Source organism: Indicator indicator, chromosome 34 (genome assembly GCF_027791375.1).
Source record: "Indicator indicator isolate 239-I01 chromosome 34, UM_Iind_1.1, whole genome shotgun sequence".
Classification (NCBI taxonomy): domain Eukaryota; kingdom Metazoa; phylum Chordata; class Aves; order Piciformes; family Indicatoridae; genus Indicator; species Indicator indicator.
The window spans coordinates 4,589,094-4,609,191 of NC_072043.1; the positions used below are offsets into that span (position 1 = coordinate 4,589,094).

General features: G+C 44.8%; 1 protein-coding gene across 2 annotated transcripts in view; it reads left to right on the plus strand.

The window, feature by feature from the left end:
* The first annotated feature begins 1,050 nt into the window (after positions 1–1,050).
* The window catches only part of PRDM10 (PR/SET domain 10), a 31,897-nt gene continuing 12,849 nt past the window's right edge, over positions 1,051–20,098 (plus strand). For both annotated transcript variants that reach the window (XM_054395533.1, XM_054395532.1), the window contains exons 1-11: positions 1,051–1,143; positions 3,247–3,411; positions 4,954–5,013; positions 7,891–8,010; positions 9,004–9,211; positions 9,621–9,862; positions 11,292–11,495; positions 12,878–12,950; positions 13,560–13,677; positions 14,690–14,819; positions 17,160–17,396. In XM_054395533.1, coding sequence (XP_054251508.1) covers positions 1,051–1,143; positions 3,247–3,411; positions 4,954–5,013; positions 7,891–8,010; positions 9,004–9,211; positions 9,621–9,862; positions 11,292–11,495; positions 12,878–12,950; positions 13,560–13,677; positions 14,690–14,819; positions 17,160–17,396 — 1,650 coding nt within the window. The remainder of the gene's footprint in view (positions 1,144–3,246; positions 3,412–4,953; positions 5,014–7,890; positions 8,011–9,003; positions 9,212–9,620; positions 9,863–11,291; positions 11,496–12,877; positions 12,951–13,559; positions 13,678–14,689; positions 14,820–17,159; positions 17,397–20,098) is intronic.

The window sequence follows — 20,098 nt, forward strand, 5'->3', positions numbered from 1 at the left end:
CAACTGCTAGCTTTTATGGGAATAAATTATGACTAAAATAATTTGCATTTAAAATGCAAATGCGTGGAAGCATCAGCAAGGAGCCTTCTGCTTTCTTCGCAGAGCAGGGGCTGGTGTTGGATCAGCCCACTGAGACTCTGGGTATAAAATTCAGTTAATTGGACTCGCTGAAAAATGAAATGGGTTCAGCCTCGTGCTAATTCCTGGGCTGGTGATTTAATGTGGCATCGGAGACGAAGGACTGGGAAGGTGATGAACCACTGACTAAACCAGTCACTGGGGCTGTAAATTACACTTCTGAGATTCCCAGTGGCAGATTGAGAGGCCCCAATAAAACTGCAAGAGGTGAATAAAACCTAGCTGGGAAGCAATTTGTCAGGATCTCTAGGCTCGTCTGAATTAGCGTTTAAGTTTCCTTGTTCTTTATTCTCAAAGTTATCTCTTGTAACACCGCTTGAATACCAACAGGGACTGCAGCTTGGCACAAGGTGAAAGCTGCCTGTAGTTGGTTCTCAAGCAAAACCTCTTGCAGATGAACCAAGAAACTGGTGATGTGTCTCTCAATGAAACATTTCCCAGTTGGAAGCTTCAGGTCAATTTTCTGCACCCTTCATTGACTTCTGGGCCTGTCCTAGAAGGACAAAGTGAAGAATATTTTGTGGACTGCCTGTGGCCAAGGAGAGAAGTGCAGGAGGAATTCAGTCTCATCTTTCAGTGCAGAAGGCATCCAATATAATCTTTCAGTGTAATTGGAGCAATGGTTGACTTGTTTCCTTTTTAAATAGGACATGGAAAGCATTATACAGCAGAACTTGAGCATGGAAAATGAGACTGCGCTGTCTGTAAAGCCAACTCTGGCAGTGTGCTCTTGTAGGGCAGTAGCTGATAATACCTCATACCTCCCTTCTGTGTGTCGCAGTTGGTTTGATATCTCCATCTCTTTTGTTTTTTTATAGCCATGTTCAAGATCACCTTGTCTTCTGGAAGCAGACCCACAGTGAACAGATGAATCTATTCAGCCAGACATTCCTCCATTAGATCTCTCTCCTCATGGAGCACCACGGTGGGGAGGAGATGGACTCCAAAGAGGAAAGTCCTCAGGTGTGGACTGACTCTGCTGAGCAGGAACAGAATACTGCTCAGGTGATTAGTGCCTTCCAGAGTGCTTTGTTTCAGGCTGAACTGGGCTTGGTGGGGTGGCTGGGCAAGCAGAATTTCACATGCAACCCTTCCTTAGAGCCCAGAAACTCAACTTCCATTTATGAACACAAACGTGTCTGTGATGGTTTGGGGTTAAAGCTTCAGCAAACCACAGCAGTGAATGCACAGCCACCTGAAAGGAGCTAAGCAAAACCAGCCAGGGGCTATGGGAAGTTTCAGTGTCCAAAAATGTGCATAACCATGTGGGAAAGTGAAAGGGTATTCAGATTAATGAATATTAACCAGATCTGTGCTCTGTGGCAGCCCTTTTTGATGGCATCAATTGTATCAGTTGGAACTGTGGGCGGACCTGGGGGAAAGTAAGATGAATAATTTTTTCCAGTCAGGCATCTGGGTAGTGGGGAAAGGAGAAATGTTAACAGTGAGTGACTAATACAGCCCAGTTCTGATGTGTGCAGCTAGTCCCTGAGATAATGCAGCCAAGGATTTCTAGAAGGCTGTAGATTGTGTATTCTTTTGAAGATGTGATGTGCTGCACATCGTTTGACCCACAAGCTGAGAAATTTGGACTCTCTGGGTAATTTCCAGCTTTGAAATTCACAAAGGCAGGCAGTTTTCAGTGGCCTGGTTACCCACACAAGGGGAGAACCATACTGTTGTTTGCACAAGCCAGTTAGAAGGCTTAACTAGCTGCTGTGAAGTGTTTTCTGAAACCAAAGCACTGCACTCACCCTCACTGGAGTGTTTGCATGAGGATTTCTTGTATGGAATCAGCACTTAGCTTCCCCAAGGTGTCTCCTGAAGCAGAAGCTAAAAGGGGGAAGCAGAGTAAATAAAATATTTAACTGATGTGGCATCATTTTATGTGCATTTGATGTGAATATGGACACTAAAATGAGGTTTTCTGCTAAGTGGCTTATTTTTCCTGTGTGCTGAAAGTGGGTTTTAGTGTGTAAAGGGTGTCAAAAGATAAACATGATCCTGCTGCCACTGGGATTAACTATTCTAGCTTGATCACCATTTATGATCATGATGCTCTGTCAAAATCAGCTGCCCTAGCCATGACTTGTGCCAGTAGTCCTTGGAATCATTGCTTAATGCTTTCACTTCTCTGTTCCTCTGGTTAAATAGTTGAATTTTCTACTGGTGCTGTGTGTACACACTCCAGAGAAGCAATCTAACATACACCGTTGCTTCCCCCTGATAGGTGCAATACTCTTCCTTGGAGCAGTATCAAAGTTAATAGACTCTGTTAGGTGTTCATCAGGCAGGAAAAATTGCCTCCAACTACAGAAGTAGCTGAATGAAGTAATTACCATAAATCCAGACAGCACTATGGGAATGGAGGGAAACAATACACCCATAAATCCCAGAGATACACTAGTTCATATCTTTCCTTCCTGAGCTAGTTGATAAGCTGTCATGAGCTTGCCTTCTGTTATGGATTTTCAAAGGATGATCTAAGAACTAAGTTTTGGAAGGTGCCCTTTGTAGGCAGGTAGGTCTTGAGTTAAACTGCAGAGTAAAACCAGGATGCTGGGGTTTATGTACAGATTCCTGTGTTGCTAGCATAATGCAGAGGAGATTTTAAATGTGTCTTATCACAAGCATTGGTTGGGTAGCTGGGACTCAAGGTGCTCTCTGCTTTCAGAGAATCACAGAAGCATTTTGGTTGGAAAAGGCTTTGAAGGTCATCAAGTCCAACCATTCTTTAACTCCGCCAGGGCTGGTGCTAAATCCTGCCCCTCAGAATCACATCTCTGCCTCTTTGAAACACCTCCAGGGGATGGGGATTCAGCCACCTCCCTGGGGAGCCTGGAACCTCTCAAATACTGGTTCCAGTTTTTGAGAACCTTTCCAGTGAAGAAATTTCTTCTGTTGTCCAACCTAAACTTCCCCTGGTGCAACTCGAGGCTATTTCCTCTCATCCTATCATTTGTTACTGGGGAGAAGAGACCAACCCCCTCTCTCCAACTCCTTTCCATGCAGTTTCCAAGGCATCTCTGCAAGCAGTGAGGTCTGTGGTGTTTCCCACAGGCATACAACAGCAGAAGTTTCACTCCAGGGCCTGTTTTTCTCTTCCAGGTGCACTTTGTGCCCGAGGGGGGCACGGTGGCACAGATCGTGTACAGCGATGAGCAGGACCGGCCCTCGCAGCAGGTGGTCTACACGGCCGATGGCACCTCCTACACCTCTGTGGACACCTCAGAGCACACCCTGGTTTACATCCATCCTGTGGAAGCTACCCAGGCATGTGTGGTTCTGGGCCCACCCCGTTTTGGCACTTAGGAAACAAACAAACCAATCTTGCTTGAGATGAAAGCCAGTCCCCAGCCAAGCGACACAACTGGAAAATAGCAGGCAGTTGCTCTTAGCACTTTTATCTGCCTGTTGCTGAGCAGGGGCTTCATGCTGTTCCTTTGTCTGATGTGCAAATGTGGTAATCAAAGGATGGCAGGGCTATGAATTATGAAATACTGGTTATTTCACTGAAGGTGGACCAGATGATAATTAAATCAAAGTTGTTTTTCAAAACATGGATAATCTCTCCAGAAATTCTGCCTCTGAATTCAGTAAAATGCTGAGAGTGATTGATGTGCCTTCTGGAAGAGTCCTTGTTTTGTGTAGTACTGTTCTTATAATTGATAGTTACAACAAGTCCTGTCTTTCTGCAGAGGATCTTGGTGTATTCAACTGATTTTGTAGTTTTTCTGCAAAGAAGTTGATTTTTATAGACCTAGGTTCTTTTTTCTTCTTCACAATGATATCAAATAGCCTTTACTCTCTGACATGTGTTTACAGGGGGTTAATATAGCCTGCATCTGTATTCCTGTGCAGACAGATAAAACAAGAGGGACAATCACTCTTTGTCAAGAATGTTTTATGAAGTCTTTGCTGACAGGACAGATTAGCAGTTCTACAAAGTGCTTGTACTTGACACCAGCAGCACTGGTGTGGTCTCTCCCTTGTGCAGTTCTTGGCTGTTACATAAAAGCAATTCCTACCTGGTGGAATGTTCTGAGAGGATATTTTGAGGGGAAGTTACTGACCAAATGACTCCCCAACTCTGAATACTGGCATTTTGTCAGCAGAGGTGTAGTGTTAAGGCACTCGAATGCAATTGAGGTGATCAGAGGGCTGGAGCACTTCCCCTGTGGGGACAGGCTGAGGGAGTTGGGGTTGTTCAGCTGGGGAAAGAGAAGGTTCCAGGAAGAGCTTAGAGCAGCCTTCTAGTATCCAAAGGGGGCTACAAGAAAGCTGGAGAGGGACTTTTTACGAAGACTTGTAATTACAGGACAAGGGGCCATGGCTTTGAGCTGGAAAAGGGGAGAGTTAGACTGGAGGTCCCTTCCAACACAAACCATTCTATGAAATTATCAAAGCATTAGTGGAATTTGGATGATGCCATGCTTTATTTTCTTGGAGCCAGACTGCTACAAGCTGAGATATTTCAAGTTTTGGCCAAGTAAGCAAGGCTGACCTCAGTCAATACTTCGTTTTCATCTGAACCTTGCATTTCCTAGGAGGAAGCCCCCCCCTCTTTAAATACATAGATGAAAAATGCCACATACCTATGAAATCCTCTTATTATGGAGCACTCCCTAATTTGAGCCCAATCTCTGTGCATGTAGATTCACATGGGTAAGTGAATGAAGGGAGTGTGGCAATAGCATGCTCCAAGTTAGCAGAAGATCAGCTGTGGCTCACTTGTGGGCAGCAGGGTGATGTTTGTGTGAGCTGGGAGCACACAAGCCCAAGGCCGCTTTGATAAACCTTTTTCACTTTGTCTAGACTCTGTTTACAGATCCGTCCCAAGTGGCTTACGTCCAACAGGATGCCACCACCCAGCAGGTAAGAAGGAGACACTGTTGTCTGTCTTTGGGCTTGAAACTGTTCCTGAAGGTTAAGACACATTGTTGTGGTGCTAGAGTGTAATAAGCTATCCCTGGATTTGTCATCCCAGGGATCAAGGGCAGAAAGCTTACAGGAAGAAGCCACTGCTAGCTTGACCAACTTGTGCATGAATGACAGCAAACCTGCAGAGAGTTTGAGTTTATTGATGAACAAAAATACTAATTTACTGCCCCAGATGTAATGAGAAGTCTTTCATTCTTGTCCCTTTAATCACCAAACGGATGTGGTTGACTCGGTTTTAATAAAGTCATTCTGGAAAGGCTGGGTTTGCAGTTGTCCTTCTACAGATTAGCATCCCAATGCCTTTAAGTCCATAAAAGGCTCTCAAGGGATAGAAAGTTTGGATCAGATTCTAATTCTGCTAGAAACTTTAAAGGGAATTAGTTGTAAAATCTCAAAAAGTTCCATTACTTTCTCTTTTACCTTACCAGGGCATCCCAGGTGTGCTCACCAGTGTGAAGTGGGCCAGCAACAGAATCAAATCCATAAATATTACAAAATTTTGATGCTTTCTCTTTTTTTATCTGTCATGGATGGGGAGAATGTCCCTGCCAATGCCAGGGGGGTTGGAGCTAGATGATTTTTAAGCTCCCTTTCAACCCAAACCGTTCTGTAAATCCATGAAAGCTTTTGTTGTTAACTTTATTTGGTATCTTTGGGGGCTGCAGGGGTGGCAAAGAGGTGTAGGTGCTTTCAGCTCTCAATCTCTAGTTCAAATTCTCTGCTCCTCATGGAGACTTAAAATCATTACTGCTTGGTGAGCCTTTAAAGGCAGCTGTAAGTGGATGTGTGAGATCTGAATAATTTTTAATGCCATTACTAAAATGTGTATTTCTTGACAGGCTTGGGGCAGAGAGAAGGGTTGGGTCTGCACTGAAAAGCAATTTTCTTCTTGCTGAAAGAAACTGTTGAGGGATAGGCAGGAAACAATGACTGGCACAGTAAAGGTGTTACCTGCTTCCTTCCTGTTCTCTCATTGGGAGTGTCACTCTGGAATTTTTTGCCACATCAATTTCCTTGCTTTAAAAAGCCCCCAAAATCCTGTTCAATTATCTCAAAGCTCATTAAACAAATAAATACCTGATGTAATTAAAAGCAGAGCTGATGTGCAGTGCAAATGACACTCTGACAGCAGAGGTTGAGTGCTGTTGAGCAGCAAGGACATGAGCACTTGTCTGTGTGTCCTCAGCTCCATCTGATGGCAGTCCCAGCAGAGGTGTTCCTTAGCTGGTGAAGGGCAGCTCCTGCCTTTGTAGGTGTTTTTACATCAGCAGCTCACGTGGGACATGCCCAAACTGTTCAAGTAGTAACTGAAGCTCCTTGTGTCCTTCAAAAGAAATGGAAAGTTTTTTCTAAATCATGCCTTTATGCCTCACAGTGTCAGGCATGGAAAGGAAAGCAAGGCTATGTTTGAAGTGTGATTAGTAGCAGGAAGTGCTAATAGGAGGTACAAACAGACACAAACTTGCATGAACCTCTCACTGCTGGCAGACCTGGAGGTGTGCCATCCAATAATGATTCCTTTTCTGTTGCCACTTGGCATCAGGGATGTCAATACCAGACAGCCTGCTTCAGCTGTCATCTTGGCAGGTTCCTGCTCCCTGAAGTCTTGTTTTGTTTTGTTTTTTTTTTCTCCCCTGTAGTTTCTAAGCAGTTTCATAATTTGCTCCTAGCACCTCTTTAAGCAAAACAACTGGATTTGAAGGTTTAAGACCCTCTGCTTATACTATGGATTTTTCTGGTCTGCTCCTTCACTCTTGGCACAATTTGCTGTTCTCAGATTTATCTGATATTTATTCAGCATTCTGTAGAGGGGCTTTAATTTAGCATAAAAGCTGCTTAACAGTCAGAGGCACAAACGAGAAGCCACATGATGTCAGCTGTAGAAGAGGGATGAAAAATCACGAGGGATAACAGTGCAAATTCCTGTAGAGATAAGCAGGGAAGGGAAGACAGGAAAGGTGATTTCCTAGGATCTTAATTCTGCTTTATTTTCTTACTGAGTGGATGATGGGAGCATTAATTTTGCATCAGTGCATTCCTTTTCTTGTTAGTACACCAAAAAAAAAATAGTATGAAAACAATCACAAATATAAGTGTGAGCAAATAATGTCAAGAAAATAGAATTATTGGAATCCTTTTATTTGAGGGCTTGATCCTCCAAGGGGATCAAAGAAATGGGTAGATTCAGACTGGTTGTTAGGAGGAAATTCTTCACCCTGAGAGTGGTGAGACACTGGAACAGGTTGCCCAGGTAGGTGGTAGAAGCCTCATCCCTGGAGGTTTTTGCAGCCAGGCTGGATGTGGCTGTGAGCAACCTGATCTGGTGTGAGGTGTCCCTGCCCATGGCAGGGGAGTGGAACTGAATGATCCTTGAGGTCCCTTCCAACCCTGATAATTCTGTGATTCTATGAATTTTGGTTTGCTTGAGGAAAAGATAAAGAAAAAGAGGATATAAATAGATTTTTTTTATTTATTTAATTGTATTGATATATATAAAATGCCTATCACCCTATCAATAAAACATTTTGGAACCACTCTGAGGTTTCCTTCTTTACACTTTCCCTTAAAACCAACTGTAAATTTGGGGATAGAAGAGAAAACAGCCCCCAGATCACTGTTGTGTACCAAGAGCTGAAGTGCTCCAAGTCCATCATTCCTACCTAAAAAGAAAAAAAAAATAACAAGATCATTGAACTGCTGCAGATTTTGACCCAGGGTAGGCCTGGAGGGAGCTTTGCATGCAGGGCACTGCCCATGTGGAAGTGAGTGGTGGAAATGACGCAGTGCTAAAATGAGTGCCTATAATTTTAGGTCACTGTGCTCTTGCCTGCTGCTGCTCAGAGCATGAATCCCACCAACCTCTCCGTGCTCGGCAACGTTGCCGAATCCCCCCAGCAAATGGCTCTGGAGCAGGGTCCACAAGCAGATAGAGTAAGTTGCCAGGCACCCTTTCCTTTTGCTTTCATTGCTCCATTGTCTCGGGTGATGAAACGTGTCTGAGGGATCCAGGAGGAGAGGAGGCAGAGCTGTAGCACAGATTGGTGCTGTCTTTCATAGTCTCACCATGGAATGTGTGGGGTTGGGTGGTTGTTTTTTTTATTTAGGAGACATCGTGTATTTAATGTACAGAGAACCCTGTTGTCCAGATTGTTCTGTCTTGAGCATCCACCTTAAAATCCTCTCCTAGGACTCAAAAAGCAGAGTTAACAGAAGGTGTAACGCTGACTGTCACACAGGAACAACATGCAGAGGGTCTCTGCCAGACAGCTTGACTGTGTGTTGTGTGTCTTGTTGCCCACCTGAGAAACCTGTGTGGGTGAGGGAATGTTCTCTGCAGTGCACCTCAGTTTGTTGGGGTTTTTTGGTGTTTTTTTGCAGGGAAAGGGATAAACTTTAGTGAAAGAATGCAATGCTCTCAACTGTCCTCCGTGTCCCACAGTCTGTGTTTAGTCCTTGTGTTATCTCATTCCTTATTGATCCCCATGTGTGTGCTCTGGGGATTGTTTGTTTGATGGTGTGGTAGGAGAGACAAGATACTGTGCCAAAGTGCAGGATTCTCTCACTTGTACAGGAGTTAAAATACAGCCTCAGGCTCTAGATAGTTTCCACAGAGCCTGGACATTACAGACCTTCTGTGAAGGTCCAGAACTTCTCTGATAGCATTTTCTTCTCTCATCAAGTCAGCCCTTGACAGGGTAGAGGAAGGTAGTGACATAGAGCTGTCCTGAGTGAGGCTGGCAGCAGCAGCAGCTATGCAAAACATCCCTCAGCAATCATTTATCATGTCACTTCACTTTCACTTGTCCTTTTTTTCATTAGCAAAGGAAGTGGGAAGGGTAGGCTAGCAAGAACCTTTGTTGCATGTCTTTCTCAGAGTGTTTTTCTCCATGGTCAATGCTGACTGTTTGTGACTTCTCTCCTCAGGCATCATTACCGGTGCATAACCAGGTGTTACCTCCTATGGAGGCAGTGGATGGCTCTGACCCTTTAGCACCCCTGCAGAATCAAATGGGAAGAATGGAAGCAAAAGAGGAAGATGATGATGATGATGATGAGGATGAAGAAGGGGAAGACACTGACATGGATGAATGGGATCCAGATCCACCTCGACCTTTCGATCCCAATGATTTATGTAAGCATATGAAGAAGCATGTAGTGTATGGACTTGATCTCTAAGATCTCTTCCAACCTTGATAGTTCAGTGATTCTATGATGAGCTGCTTTTTCTTTCCCCTCCACCAGCCCTCTTGTAAAAAGAGCTGGAATCCATTCAGATTGTAGTAGTAATACGTAAACCCCAGGAAAATGGGCTCATATTGAGATGCCTTCCTGGAAAGACAAGGTTCTGGTTTAGGTGGAGTCTCTGAGCTGCTTTGTTCTTCATTTTGCCCTCTCTACAATTTGACAATGCAGACAGACTATTGGGATAAACGTTCCCACAGCTGTGCCAGAGGTGTTTAGAGAGAGAGAAGGCTGTGTGCCCTGAGCTGCTACGGGAGCGCCTGCCTGACAGTCATGTCCTCTCTGACTTTGTCTTGTAGGGTGTGAAGAGTGCAATAATGCCCATCCCTCCGTGTGTCCCAAGCATGGGCCTCTGCATCCCATACCCAATCGGCCTGTGCTGACCAGGGCCAGGGCCAGCCTGCCCTTGGTGCTCTACATAGACAGGTTTTTGGGAGGTGTCTTCTCCAAGAGGCGGATCCCGAAGCGCACACAGTTTGGACCGGTGGAGGGCCCCCTGGTGAGACAGACTGAGCTCAAAGACTGTTACATCCACTTGAAGGTAAGGGGGTGCATGGGAGAGGGGGGATCAGTTTGTGCTTAAGCTTTTCATATTCATGAGGTTGTCACAGGTTGCACTGGGTTGGAAGGGACCCTCAAAGATCATCTTGTCCAACCCCCCTACAGTCAGCAGGGACACCTCCTGCAGGCAGCCCAGGGCCACATCAAGGCTGATCTTGAATGTGTCCACAGCCTCCACCACATCCCTGGGCAACCCGTTCCAGGATTTCATCACTGTCATTGTGAAGACCTTCCTCCTGATGTCCAACCTAAATCTCCCCTGCTCCAGTTTCAAACCATTGCCCCTCATCCTTTCACTCCAAGCCCTTCTAAACAGCCCCTTCTGTAGCCCCCTTCCTGTAGCACCCTTCAGATACTGAAATGCTGCTCTAAGGTCTTCCTAGAGCCTTCTCTTTTCCAGGCTGAACAGCCTAAATTCTTTAAGCCTGACTTTGTGGGAGAGGTTCTCCAGCCCTTTGATCATGTTTGTGCCCTTCCTCTGGGCCTGCTCTAGCAGGTCTGTGCTCCTCTTGTATGAGGGTCCCATAGACACAGTACTGCAGGTGAAGTGTCACCAGAGCAGACTTGAGGGGCAGAGTCACCTCTCCTCATCTGCTGCCATGCTGCTTTTGATGTATCCCAGGATGCCACTGGCATTTGTGGAGATGTTACTTCCATCTCTGAGTCACTCTCACATGGGCTTGAAGCAGCATCTGGACATCAAAATAGCCCCATGTGAGGATGTTTGGCAACTATTGTTTTGTGTAACTTAAGCTAAAAGTATTTTTCTTCCCCTTTACCTCCTCTCCCCCACAAGATGTAGGGTAGAGGAAAGAGATTTCTCCCCTTCCTCATGCCAAGTCAGCATGAGGTGTGTGGATTTGGCTGAACTTACCCATTTATGTACTGGTTTAATTATAGGAATTGGTCCTTTCTTTGCTGGAGATAGGTCCAGTCTTGAGAGTTCTGTTCTCTGATGGCCAGTCTCTGGCAGGGAAGTTGTAACACAGGCAGATTCAGTCACCCAACAGAAGTTCAGCTAAAGAAGTTGCTTCCAGCTTGAGGCTGTGTCATGAATCAGGAAGTGAAAAGAGAAGTGGCTCTGTCAGTTAGAACATCTGATGCTGCATAGCCACAGCTTCTGGTGCCTCACTTAGAGCCACACATCAAGTACCAGCCCTTTCAATGAATGCTTCTTGCCCTTGAAAGCCATGGAAGGGTCCCTAGTTAAATCTCTACCTGTTTTTAAATGCTTTTCCTCAGTGCTGCCTGTTTCTGGATCCCTGTTAGCAAAGAGAGACAGCTGGCTAAGCCTGCATTGCCTTCCTGATGTCAAAGCTGCATGGACACAGTTGGTTTTTTAGCAACTCAAAGTCATTTGAACCTTCTGCCAGGCAGTTACAGTCACATGTAATTGGCTTTTGCTACAGGTTTCTCTTGATAAGGGTGACAGAAAAGAGAGAGATTTGCAAGAGGACCTATGGTTTGAGCTTTCTAGCGAGGCTCTTTGTAACTGGATGATGTTTGTGCGTCCAGCTCAGAACCATTTGGAGCAGAACCTGGTCGCCTATCAGTATGGCCACCACATTTATTACACCACCATTAAAAACGTGGAGCCCAAGCAGGAACTCAAGGTATGGCATTGCTCATGTTTTGGGACTCTTTTTTTCCTACTGCTGAAATCATATCTTAGAGTTGCTGCTCTATAAGTGCATCTCCAGGTGCCAGAAATGATTGTTCTAAATAGTTTTAGGGTGTTTTTTCCCCTCTGCTGAAGCAGATGATGGCCTGAATCGAATATCACTGAAGTCAGTAAGTTGTTAGCCACCAATTTTATATAAGCTTTGGCTCAGGTATAAAATGAGAACGTTGAAGAGTATGTAAATGATTTGTCTGTCACTGTCATGCCTTACACTGCCTATATTTTGCTGATGGTTTTTGATCTTGGATGCCCTTTCCAGTTAGTTCTGTGCACCCTTGACTTGTTTTATAGAATCATAGATTGGTTTGGGTTGGAAGAGACCTCCAAAGGTCATGTAGTCCAGGTCCCCTGCAGTCAGTAGGGACGTCCTCCATGAGATCAGGTTGCCCAGAGCCTTGTCAAGCCTGACCTTGAATAGCTCCAAGGATGGGGGTTCAGCTACCTCCCTGAGCAACCTGTTGCAGTGTTCCACTACCTTCCTGGTGCAGAACTCGTTTCTAACATCCAGTCTAGCTGCCACTCACCACTGCTGTGAAAATGCCTGCAGCCCACTACAAGTTTAAACTTGCCCAGATTTTCCATGCTGAAAACCTGTTCATGCCTCTTTTAAGAAATCTCTTCTAAAACCAAACTTTTTTAATCAAACAGCAAGAGAAAATGAGAACTGATGCAAGAAGTCCCAGCTAACTGTGAGCATCTGATTTCAGGCTCTAATCAGCTTTGTCTTTTCTGCCTCCTGTGGTGGTCTGTGCTGAAGGCTTCCTGAATTTGTGTAAGGAAAGCAAGTCCATCCTGCTGCAGCCTGGCAGGTGTTTGTTTTGGGAAGCAGGACAGTGTTGCTCCTATCCTTCAGAACGTTTGGAAACATTTTAAATGAGTCTCTGTGGCCTTATTGTCTTTGTAAAGAGAGCAGGAAAGAAAAGGGAAATCCCCAAGCTAACAACTTTTCCATTGCTGTTGGTACAACAAGTAGCAGCACTCTGCTGACCTCCATCCTTTACAGTCACGCAGTCAGGTCTGAAGAGATGGATGTTACTTCCTTGAGAGCCACTGGTAGCCATGTGTGAGATTAAAATTCATATTAGGAGGCTATACCTTAAAATTAAATGGATATGGTTTCTGGGCAAAGCTCTTTCATTCCTCAGTGGGGGCATATTGATCTCAACAGGGTTTATTATTGAGGATGAAAGGAGTGATAAGAGTTAGTGGCAGAGGCAGGTGAAGCCAATGGATTGCTTAAAAACCATTTTCAAATGAATTCCCTCCAGTGCTGGCTTCAGCTCAGTGTTCTGTTCCCTTCTGTTGCTGCTGCAGGTGTGGTATGCTGCCTCTTACGCAGAGTTTGTGAACCAGAAGATCCATGACATATCTGAGGAGGAAAGGAAGGGTAACTTGGGCTCTTCTGCTCTCTGCTTTTGCTAGATGGTGGCTGAGTCTTGTAATTCTTACTTGCATGTATATGGCCTGTGCAGTGGTCCCAAATCTCTGCTAGGTTAAGAAAAGCTGAACCAGATCTAGATTAGGGCTTGGTTCTACTAACTCTTCTCCTGCCAAAATTGCACTACTTGAACCTCAGGCTCTGGGAAGCATTAGGCTGCTGCTGCTGCAAGGGGTTTGTTTGTGCACTTCAAGTCTAACCTTGAGTCTGTGTCATAGACCAATGTTTATGCTTTAGATCGAGAGATTTCTCTTGACCTCCCCTAATTTATGCCACAGAGGTGCTTAGAAGGGTAAATTTCCAAATCTCCCAGAATTTTAAGCAGTTTATAGTGCACGTGAATTGTCCCCAGTGACCTCTGATGAGCCACAGCGCAGAGAGGATAAACGAAAAGCTAAATGAAGCAGTGCTGGGTGTTCTGCAGCCTGTCTAACGTTCAGGGGAGAACGATGGCCTAGAGAGGACAAAAAGCCTTGAGGGGGTGGGGGGTAAATAAAACAAGAGGTTTTTAATTGCGGTGACTGAAATGCTGTTCTTGCCATTTCCAATTGCATGTAGTTCTCAGAGAGCAGGAGAAGAACTGGCCCTGTTACGAGTGCAACCGTCGCTTCATGAGCTCAGAGCAGCTCCAGCAGCACCTCAACTCCCATGATGAGAAGCTGGACTTCTTCAGCAGGTACTGAAAGCCTTAGCTTTGTGTGTTATCACTATGGTGCTTCCCCATACCTGCAGAAAGGAGGGCCTCTGCCCTACAGATCTTACTGACCGCTTTTGGTACCCAGGAGAGAACAGCTTGGCACCAGGAGGTAAGAATATGGCACCAGGAAGCTGGCTGGTGTAAGTGACTTTGTGGAAAAGTAGCTTGAGGGAAATAAATACTCCTTTGGAGGGAAATAAATATTCCTTTTGATGGAAATAAGTACTCCTATTGAGGGAAATAAATATCCTGTTGAGGGAAATAAATATCCTGTTGAAACCAGTGAGATTTTTTTTTGTTTTGGTTCTTCATCAACGACCTAAAAGCTGCAAGATTTCAGTAGCAGAGTATTGGAATACTGATCCTTCTCAGGTGGATGCAGATACAAAGCCTGGAGAAGAAGCCTTCTTACAGAGATGGTAAAATAGTTCTTGACCCATTAAAAGCTGAACCTACAAACCTCATCAGAGAGCAGAAGACATTGCTGCCTTTTTTTTCAGGCAGCTTAGCAAATGGCTGCATTTTGTTTGGATTTTTTTGACAGAGAAAATTGTTCCCTTCAGTTTACTGCCTGACATCAATGGCCAAGTGCCTTTTTGGGGAGGGATTTTACAGCTTCAGGTTTTAAATTGGTTTCCTTCTGTGCTTGTTGCATCTAGCTGAAAATGCTTGTACAGTGAGGTGTTGGAAGAAAGAGTTGCCATGGCAGAGGACTTGCTGGAAGCCAGTAGTCCTCTCAGTCCCATGATTACTAAAATAAATTTTAATGTGTTTGTGGATTTAGATTTTTCAGAGCACACAATAAAGAGATATCAGCGAACACTCTGGGGTTTTGCTGCCAGAATTTCCTTAGGTTTTCTTGTTTACTGCAGGCCATATTTCCTGAGGTGATTTGGGTGAATAGTGATGCTGAAAAAGAATTCCTAAAATCAGTGGAGATTCCAAATCCATCCTTTTCTGTCTCTAACCTGAAGCACTGTGTATTCTGCAGAGCCAGAGGGCGAGGCCGTGGGCGAGGAAAGAGGAGGTTTGGACCAGGCAGGCGCCCAGGACGCCCTCCCAAATTCATGCGTATGGAAGTCACCAGTGAAAATGGGGAAAAGTGTGAAGAAGGGACACAGGTATATTTTGGGGGGGGGTGGAGAGGAGTGGAAAAAGAAATCATACTTGGTGGTTGTAAGCTCTTGGCCAAAAGAATTTGGGACATAAATACAAGCTGAAGGTGCACTTTGGACTTAGACCCACGTCATTCTTGGGTTTCTTGCTGGGATTCTCTGCCAAGGGAAGGAAAATGCTGCTTCCCATCTATAAAACCTGTAAAATCACTTGCATTTCCCCAGCAACGTTCATCCCACACCACTTAGTAGTGGAGAGAGGTTATTGCAGCAGTTTAGCAGCATCTCAAAAGTAATTTAGACACTAAAACTGTAATGGGAATTTAGGTTCATATCTGTCCTTTCTGGTACACGAGGTCAGAGCCTGCTCTTAAAACTGTTCCTGGTAGAATTAAATCAGTTTGAGTTATGATTCTTTATGCTGCTTCAATATTAACAAAAGGGCCTCCTGTGGGCATACACACTGCAAAATGTTCTTTTGCTTGTGGGCTGTTGCTTGTGTTCTGCAGGGACCTGATCTGATGCATTTAAGTAAAGTGCTACATTCTCTCTGCTGCTGACCACGCTTAGGCTACCACCGAGGCCCTTCATGGGAGGTGTCATAAAGGATCAGTGGCTCTATTTTATAGCTTAGCTGGAAGGTGCTGTCTGGAGTGGTGGTAATTCTCCTCTGGCGTCTTGCTGGGTCACAGTTCAGTGCTGACTCAGAGGGAGGAATGTGTAGGTTGCCTCTGACTGCCTGGTGCTCGTTCTCTGAGCATGCAGGGTTGCACTAAACGTTGCATTAAGCACAGACAGTTAAGAGATCATCCTCAGCAAGCTGACATGACACAAACCAGCTCCATTTAGACAAGTAAGCATAATTCTGCTCCCAAACTCCACAGAGACAGAGCTTATTGGGTGCAGCCCCATGCTAATGTCTGAGTGGCCTCTAGGCTGGAGGTGGCTTCTGTCCTGCCAGCTTGGAGCATGGCCCAGAGCTAGCTCGTGTGTGTGCACAGCTGAGCAGAGCCATGGTTATGTCCCATGCCTTTGGAGGGCTGCCCACCTCACTAACGAATAAGCACATGAGGACCTCTGCCAGCAATCTTGAGACTCAGGATGCTGTGAGCACACTTCAGTGTCAACAAGTGTGGAACCTGGCCACCTAGACCAGGACTGGATGTTTAGCTGCTGTATTGCTTAACTAAGTGTCTCTCTCTGGTAAGCATTCGTGGCTTCTAACAACTGCACTCCTTTTTTTCTTCTCCTACACCTGCTTTTGTGCTTTGACAGTACTGTTTTGTTTTGGTTGTTCTGTCTTCTAGCTTATGCTTTTAAGTTTCCTGAGTTGCAGTATGTGATGTCAAGGCAGAATCTATGTTTTTTTTTTCTTGTAATATGAGAGGATTTCATCCCAGAGGAGTTATTGGCAATTAAACAGAAAGAATTAGATTTGTTTGGGTTTTTTGGCAAGTGTTTCCTGCTCCCTTTTCTTTTATGCTAATGCAAGAAAGGAAGAGAACAGCTTTGTATGATAAATGTAAGTGATGTATGCAGCTGGGTAGATGCAGAGCTTGGAAACTGAGTAGCAAAACACATCCTGCACAATATAATCACCTTCTTTGTCATTCTCCAGTTCAGCACTCCAGATAGTTTGTTAGCAAGGAGAAGACACTGCATAACAACGGATAATAATGCTTCCAAGTGACAATGATTTCAACAAGATAGAAATTCTCTGCTTTCTCCTGGTCTGTGCTACTTGCTTTGGTCGTAAAATTTCTCACAGATGAATCTAGAGCATCTGTGGTTAAAGCAGGAGCTGCCATGAAGGTAGAAGAACTTGGTTTTGATACTGAATTAGGTCATTTTGTCTGTCTGTGTCTGATCAGACAACATGATTCACAGATTCATAGAATGGTTTGGGTTGGAAGGGACCTCAAAGATCATCCAGTTCCAACCTCCCTGCCATGGGCAGGGACACCTTGCATTAGCCCAGGTTGTTCAAGGCCTCATCCAGCCTGGCCTTGAACACCTCCAGGGAGCCCCTGCAACCTTCCTGGGCAACCTGTTCCAGTGTCTCCCCACCTTCACTGTAAAGCATTTCTTCCTAATCTGCAGTCTAAGTCTGCCCTCCTCAAGCTTTATGATGGCCAAGAGAGTCTCCCACCTGCAGCTCCTCATGCTTGGCAGTCTGAATGTTGTAGCTGGAGGTGGAATTGGCCTGCTGAAAGCATCAGTGGAAGGCAGCAGGAGGGTGTTTATAGCTGGTGGTCATGTAGAAGTTTTGTTGTCTGCTGAGTCTGATCAAAGCCCCTTTCAGTGGGTGGGGGGAATAATCACTGGCTGTATGATTTGCGATTTCAGGACTTGCTGCATTTTTCCAGCAAGGGGCAGTTTGATGAGGCCGGACAAGCCACACTGAATGGGTTGGAGCAGCAGGAGCAAACTCCAGTGCCATCAGAGCCACAGTCAGCACTGGAGCAGCAGCAGCAGCAGCCAGAAAACCACCCACTGCAAATCCAGCCGCAGCAGGAAGAGAGCGCGGTGCCCACACAGAGCACCATGACAGCAGATGACATGAGGCGAGCAAAGCGTATCAGGGTAAGCACAGAGGATGTCTTCTCTCACCCTCTCCATTAGCTTGGACCTGCCTGCCAGGACCAGCTGGACTCCTTCTCTCCCTGTCCTATCCGTTTCCAAATCTTCAGTAAAGCATCTCATTCCTAGCAATTCTGTTTGGGCTGAGAGGAAGACAATTTGCATGTAGGAAACTAGGATCTCATGAGAGATGCTAGTGAGAATTGGTCACCAGTTGGAGGGGATTCAATTCCAGCACAGTAATTCTTTCACAGAAACAGTCCAGCCAAGCTGGCAAGCAGGAGTGCTTCAAACAGCCAGCTGAATCATGGTGCTGTGGCACAGACTAATGACTTGTTCACAGCACCATCTGTGTCTCTCTGAACTCTTTTCTTGCAAAGACTTGCCAAAAAGGAACCATGACCTCGGTTTAGATCCACTTACTTGACGATATTTAGTGATAAAATCCTTTCTTGGGGGTAGCAAAACCTGCCTGTCTTTGTGAGATTAAAACCTGTGCTGAGAGCTTTGTGTACCAACAGCAAACACTTTGAGCCTGAGCTTTGTGTCAGCTGGGTGAGCTGTTTTTTTCTCTTTTTTTTTGGTGTTTTTTTTTTTCTCTACTCTGTGTGGGAGGGAAATGATTCAAGCAAATAATCCTTCAAGCTGTGTAACTGTGAGATTGGTTTATTTAGCTTAAAATCTTTTCCTTCCGTGTGTAAAATTTTGATTACAGAAAGGAACAGCTGCAGTAGGGGTAAGGCTTCATTTTTAGGTGATGAGAAAGGGTTAGAAAAGGGTGGAGTAACTGCTGAAGGTGTTGGGCCATGTTTTGCTCTCTGTTTATAGATTCTTAGAATTGTTTTGGTTGGATAAGACCTTTAAGATCATCAAGTCCAACCATAATAGCAATATATACATGAGAGCAGTGGTGGTTGTGTCGCCCCAGAAATGCAGCAGCTTATCTTGAAGGAAGGATTTGGCTGAGGCACAATAAGACTCCAGAATTTTTGACCATGTCTAATAAATGTTTGTGTTCTCTGAATGCCAAGTTTCTACCAACAGTTTGATGGTCATGTCAAAAGCTTGGGGGATTTTACTGCATGTGTTGAAGGCTGGGTAGCAAAGCACAGACTGCTGAGCTTTTGACAGTGAAGTGAGCGAGTATTTATTGTTATGATACCCACAACTTCCTCAGTAGAAAGTTGAGGCATGGATGTGATGGAAAGAGAAAGTGTTGCTTGCTTCCCAGAACTTTTCAACCCAAGATGTGAGCTTAAAGGTCTTCTTAAACAGTAAATGTGGGAAGAAAGAATTGGAAACTCTGAAGTTGCTTTGTCTTGTGACTTAGCTTTTGTTCCCTGGAAATTCATCACAAATGGATGACAGCTGAGTGGGGAGTGCAGTGGTGGTTTCATTTTTGGTGGCGTGTTTGTACCTCCAGATCTCCCTAACTTCCCATACATCTGGCAGCTTGTGTCCAACAGAGTCCTGGAGATGTTGCAAGGCAGGGGCACTGGCAGAATGGCAGATGGATGGTTGCACAGCACCTTTTCACATTGACTGTGAGCTATCAAGAATTGAGGGAAGAGGAAACTAGCAGCATTCATTTTTAAGCACTGAAGAACCACAGCAAACTCTAGCACCCTGTGAGCACTCAATCCAACTCTTTACACCACTTCCTGACAATGACATGCACTTAACAGAAGTAAATATTTGGGTTTAAGATGTGGTACATCGTTCCCTTCCAAAGAACAGGTAGAAAATCTTGACTCCTGATTATGATCTGGAGAGCTGGGTAGCTCTAGTTCTTCCTTATTACTCATGCAGGATTTCATTTTCAAACCCAGTAATTCTTTAAATTGCGTCAACTAGTCCAAGGTTTCAGGCAGTGACGCTCTGAGTGCTGTCATTCTAGCTGGAAGCACTGATCTCTGGTGCCCCAAGGCTCAGCTCCTGATAGGATCAGTTAATTTTTCAGCCTCTGCTTTAGAGTTTCCTTGGAGATCAGACTTTAAGTATGGCAGTCATGTCCTTAGTGTTGCATAGACCCACCCTTCAAGCTATTCTTGTAACAAATTAGAGGGACCTTGTGGTCTGCAGCCAAAATGAATATTGGGTTTATTTTTTGGGCTGAAACATCTGCATTTCCAAACTGTGCTTTTTTTTTTTTTTCTTTTAACATACAGACCTGATCCTAAAATGTTGTCTGCGTAGGTGAGTGCTTTACTCAGAGGAAAGATCTGGCAAGGAACAGGGATGGGATTTGGAAAGCACAGTCACTTCCTTCACACTGAAAGAAATGCAACTGGTTGTATAACAATGAGTACAGGCAGTAAGAGGAGGTTGAAAAGTCCTTTCTCCTTCACTTTTTCACTCTTCTAATCCTTGCCCTGTTGTCATCCTGTCCTAATTATTCCGTTCTGCTGAAAGCATTTCATTCTCAGGGTGGCTCTGCAGTGTGCATTACATCACTATTAATCAACTCTGAGAAAACAGGAAAGGTCACAGAACACCTTCCAGATTATCTGTGGGTTTTATCTTTGTCCTTTAACTCCCCTTGGGCAGTTATTAACTACAGGGCAAACCCTGAAGAGCTGCTTGATGTTTCCTGAGGCAAACACCTCCTCGAGTAAAAAGTAAACTAGCTAGAAGAGCTGGCCCTCCTAACGACCTGCAGAAGTCAAGGCTTCTGTTTTAAAGTCCATTGCATAACAAAAGTATTT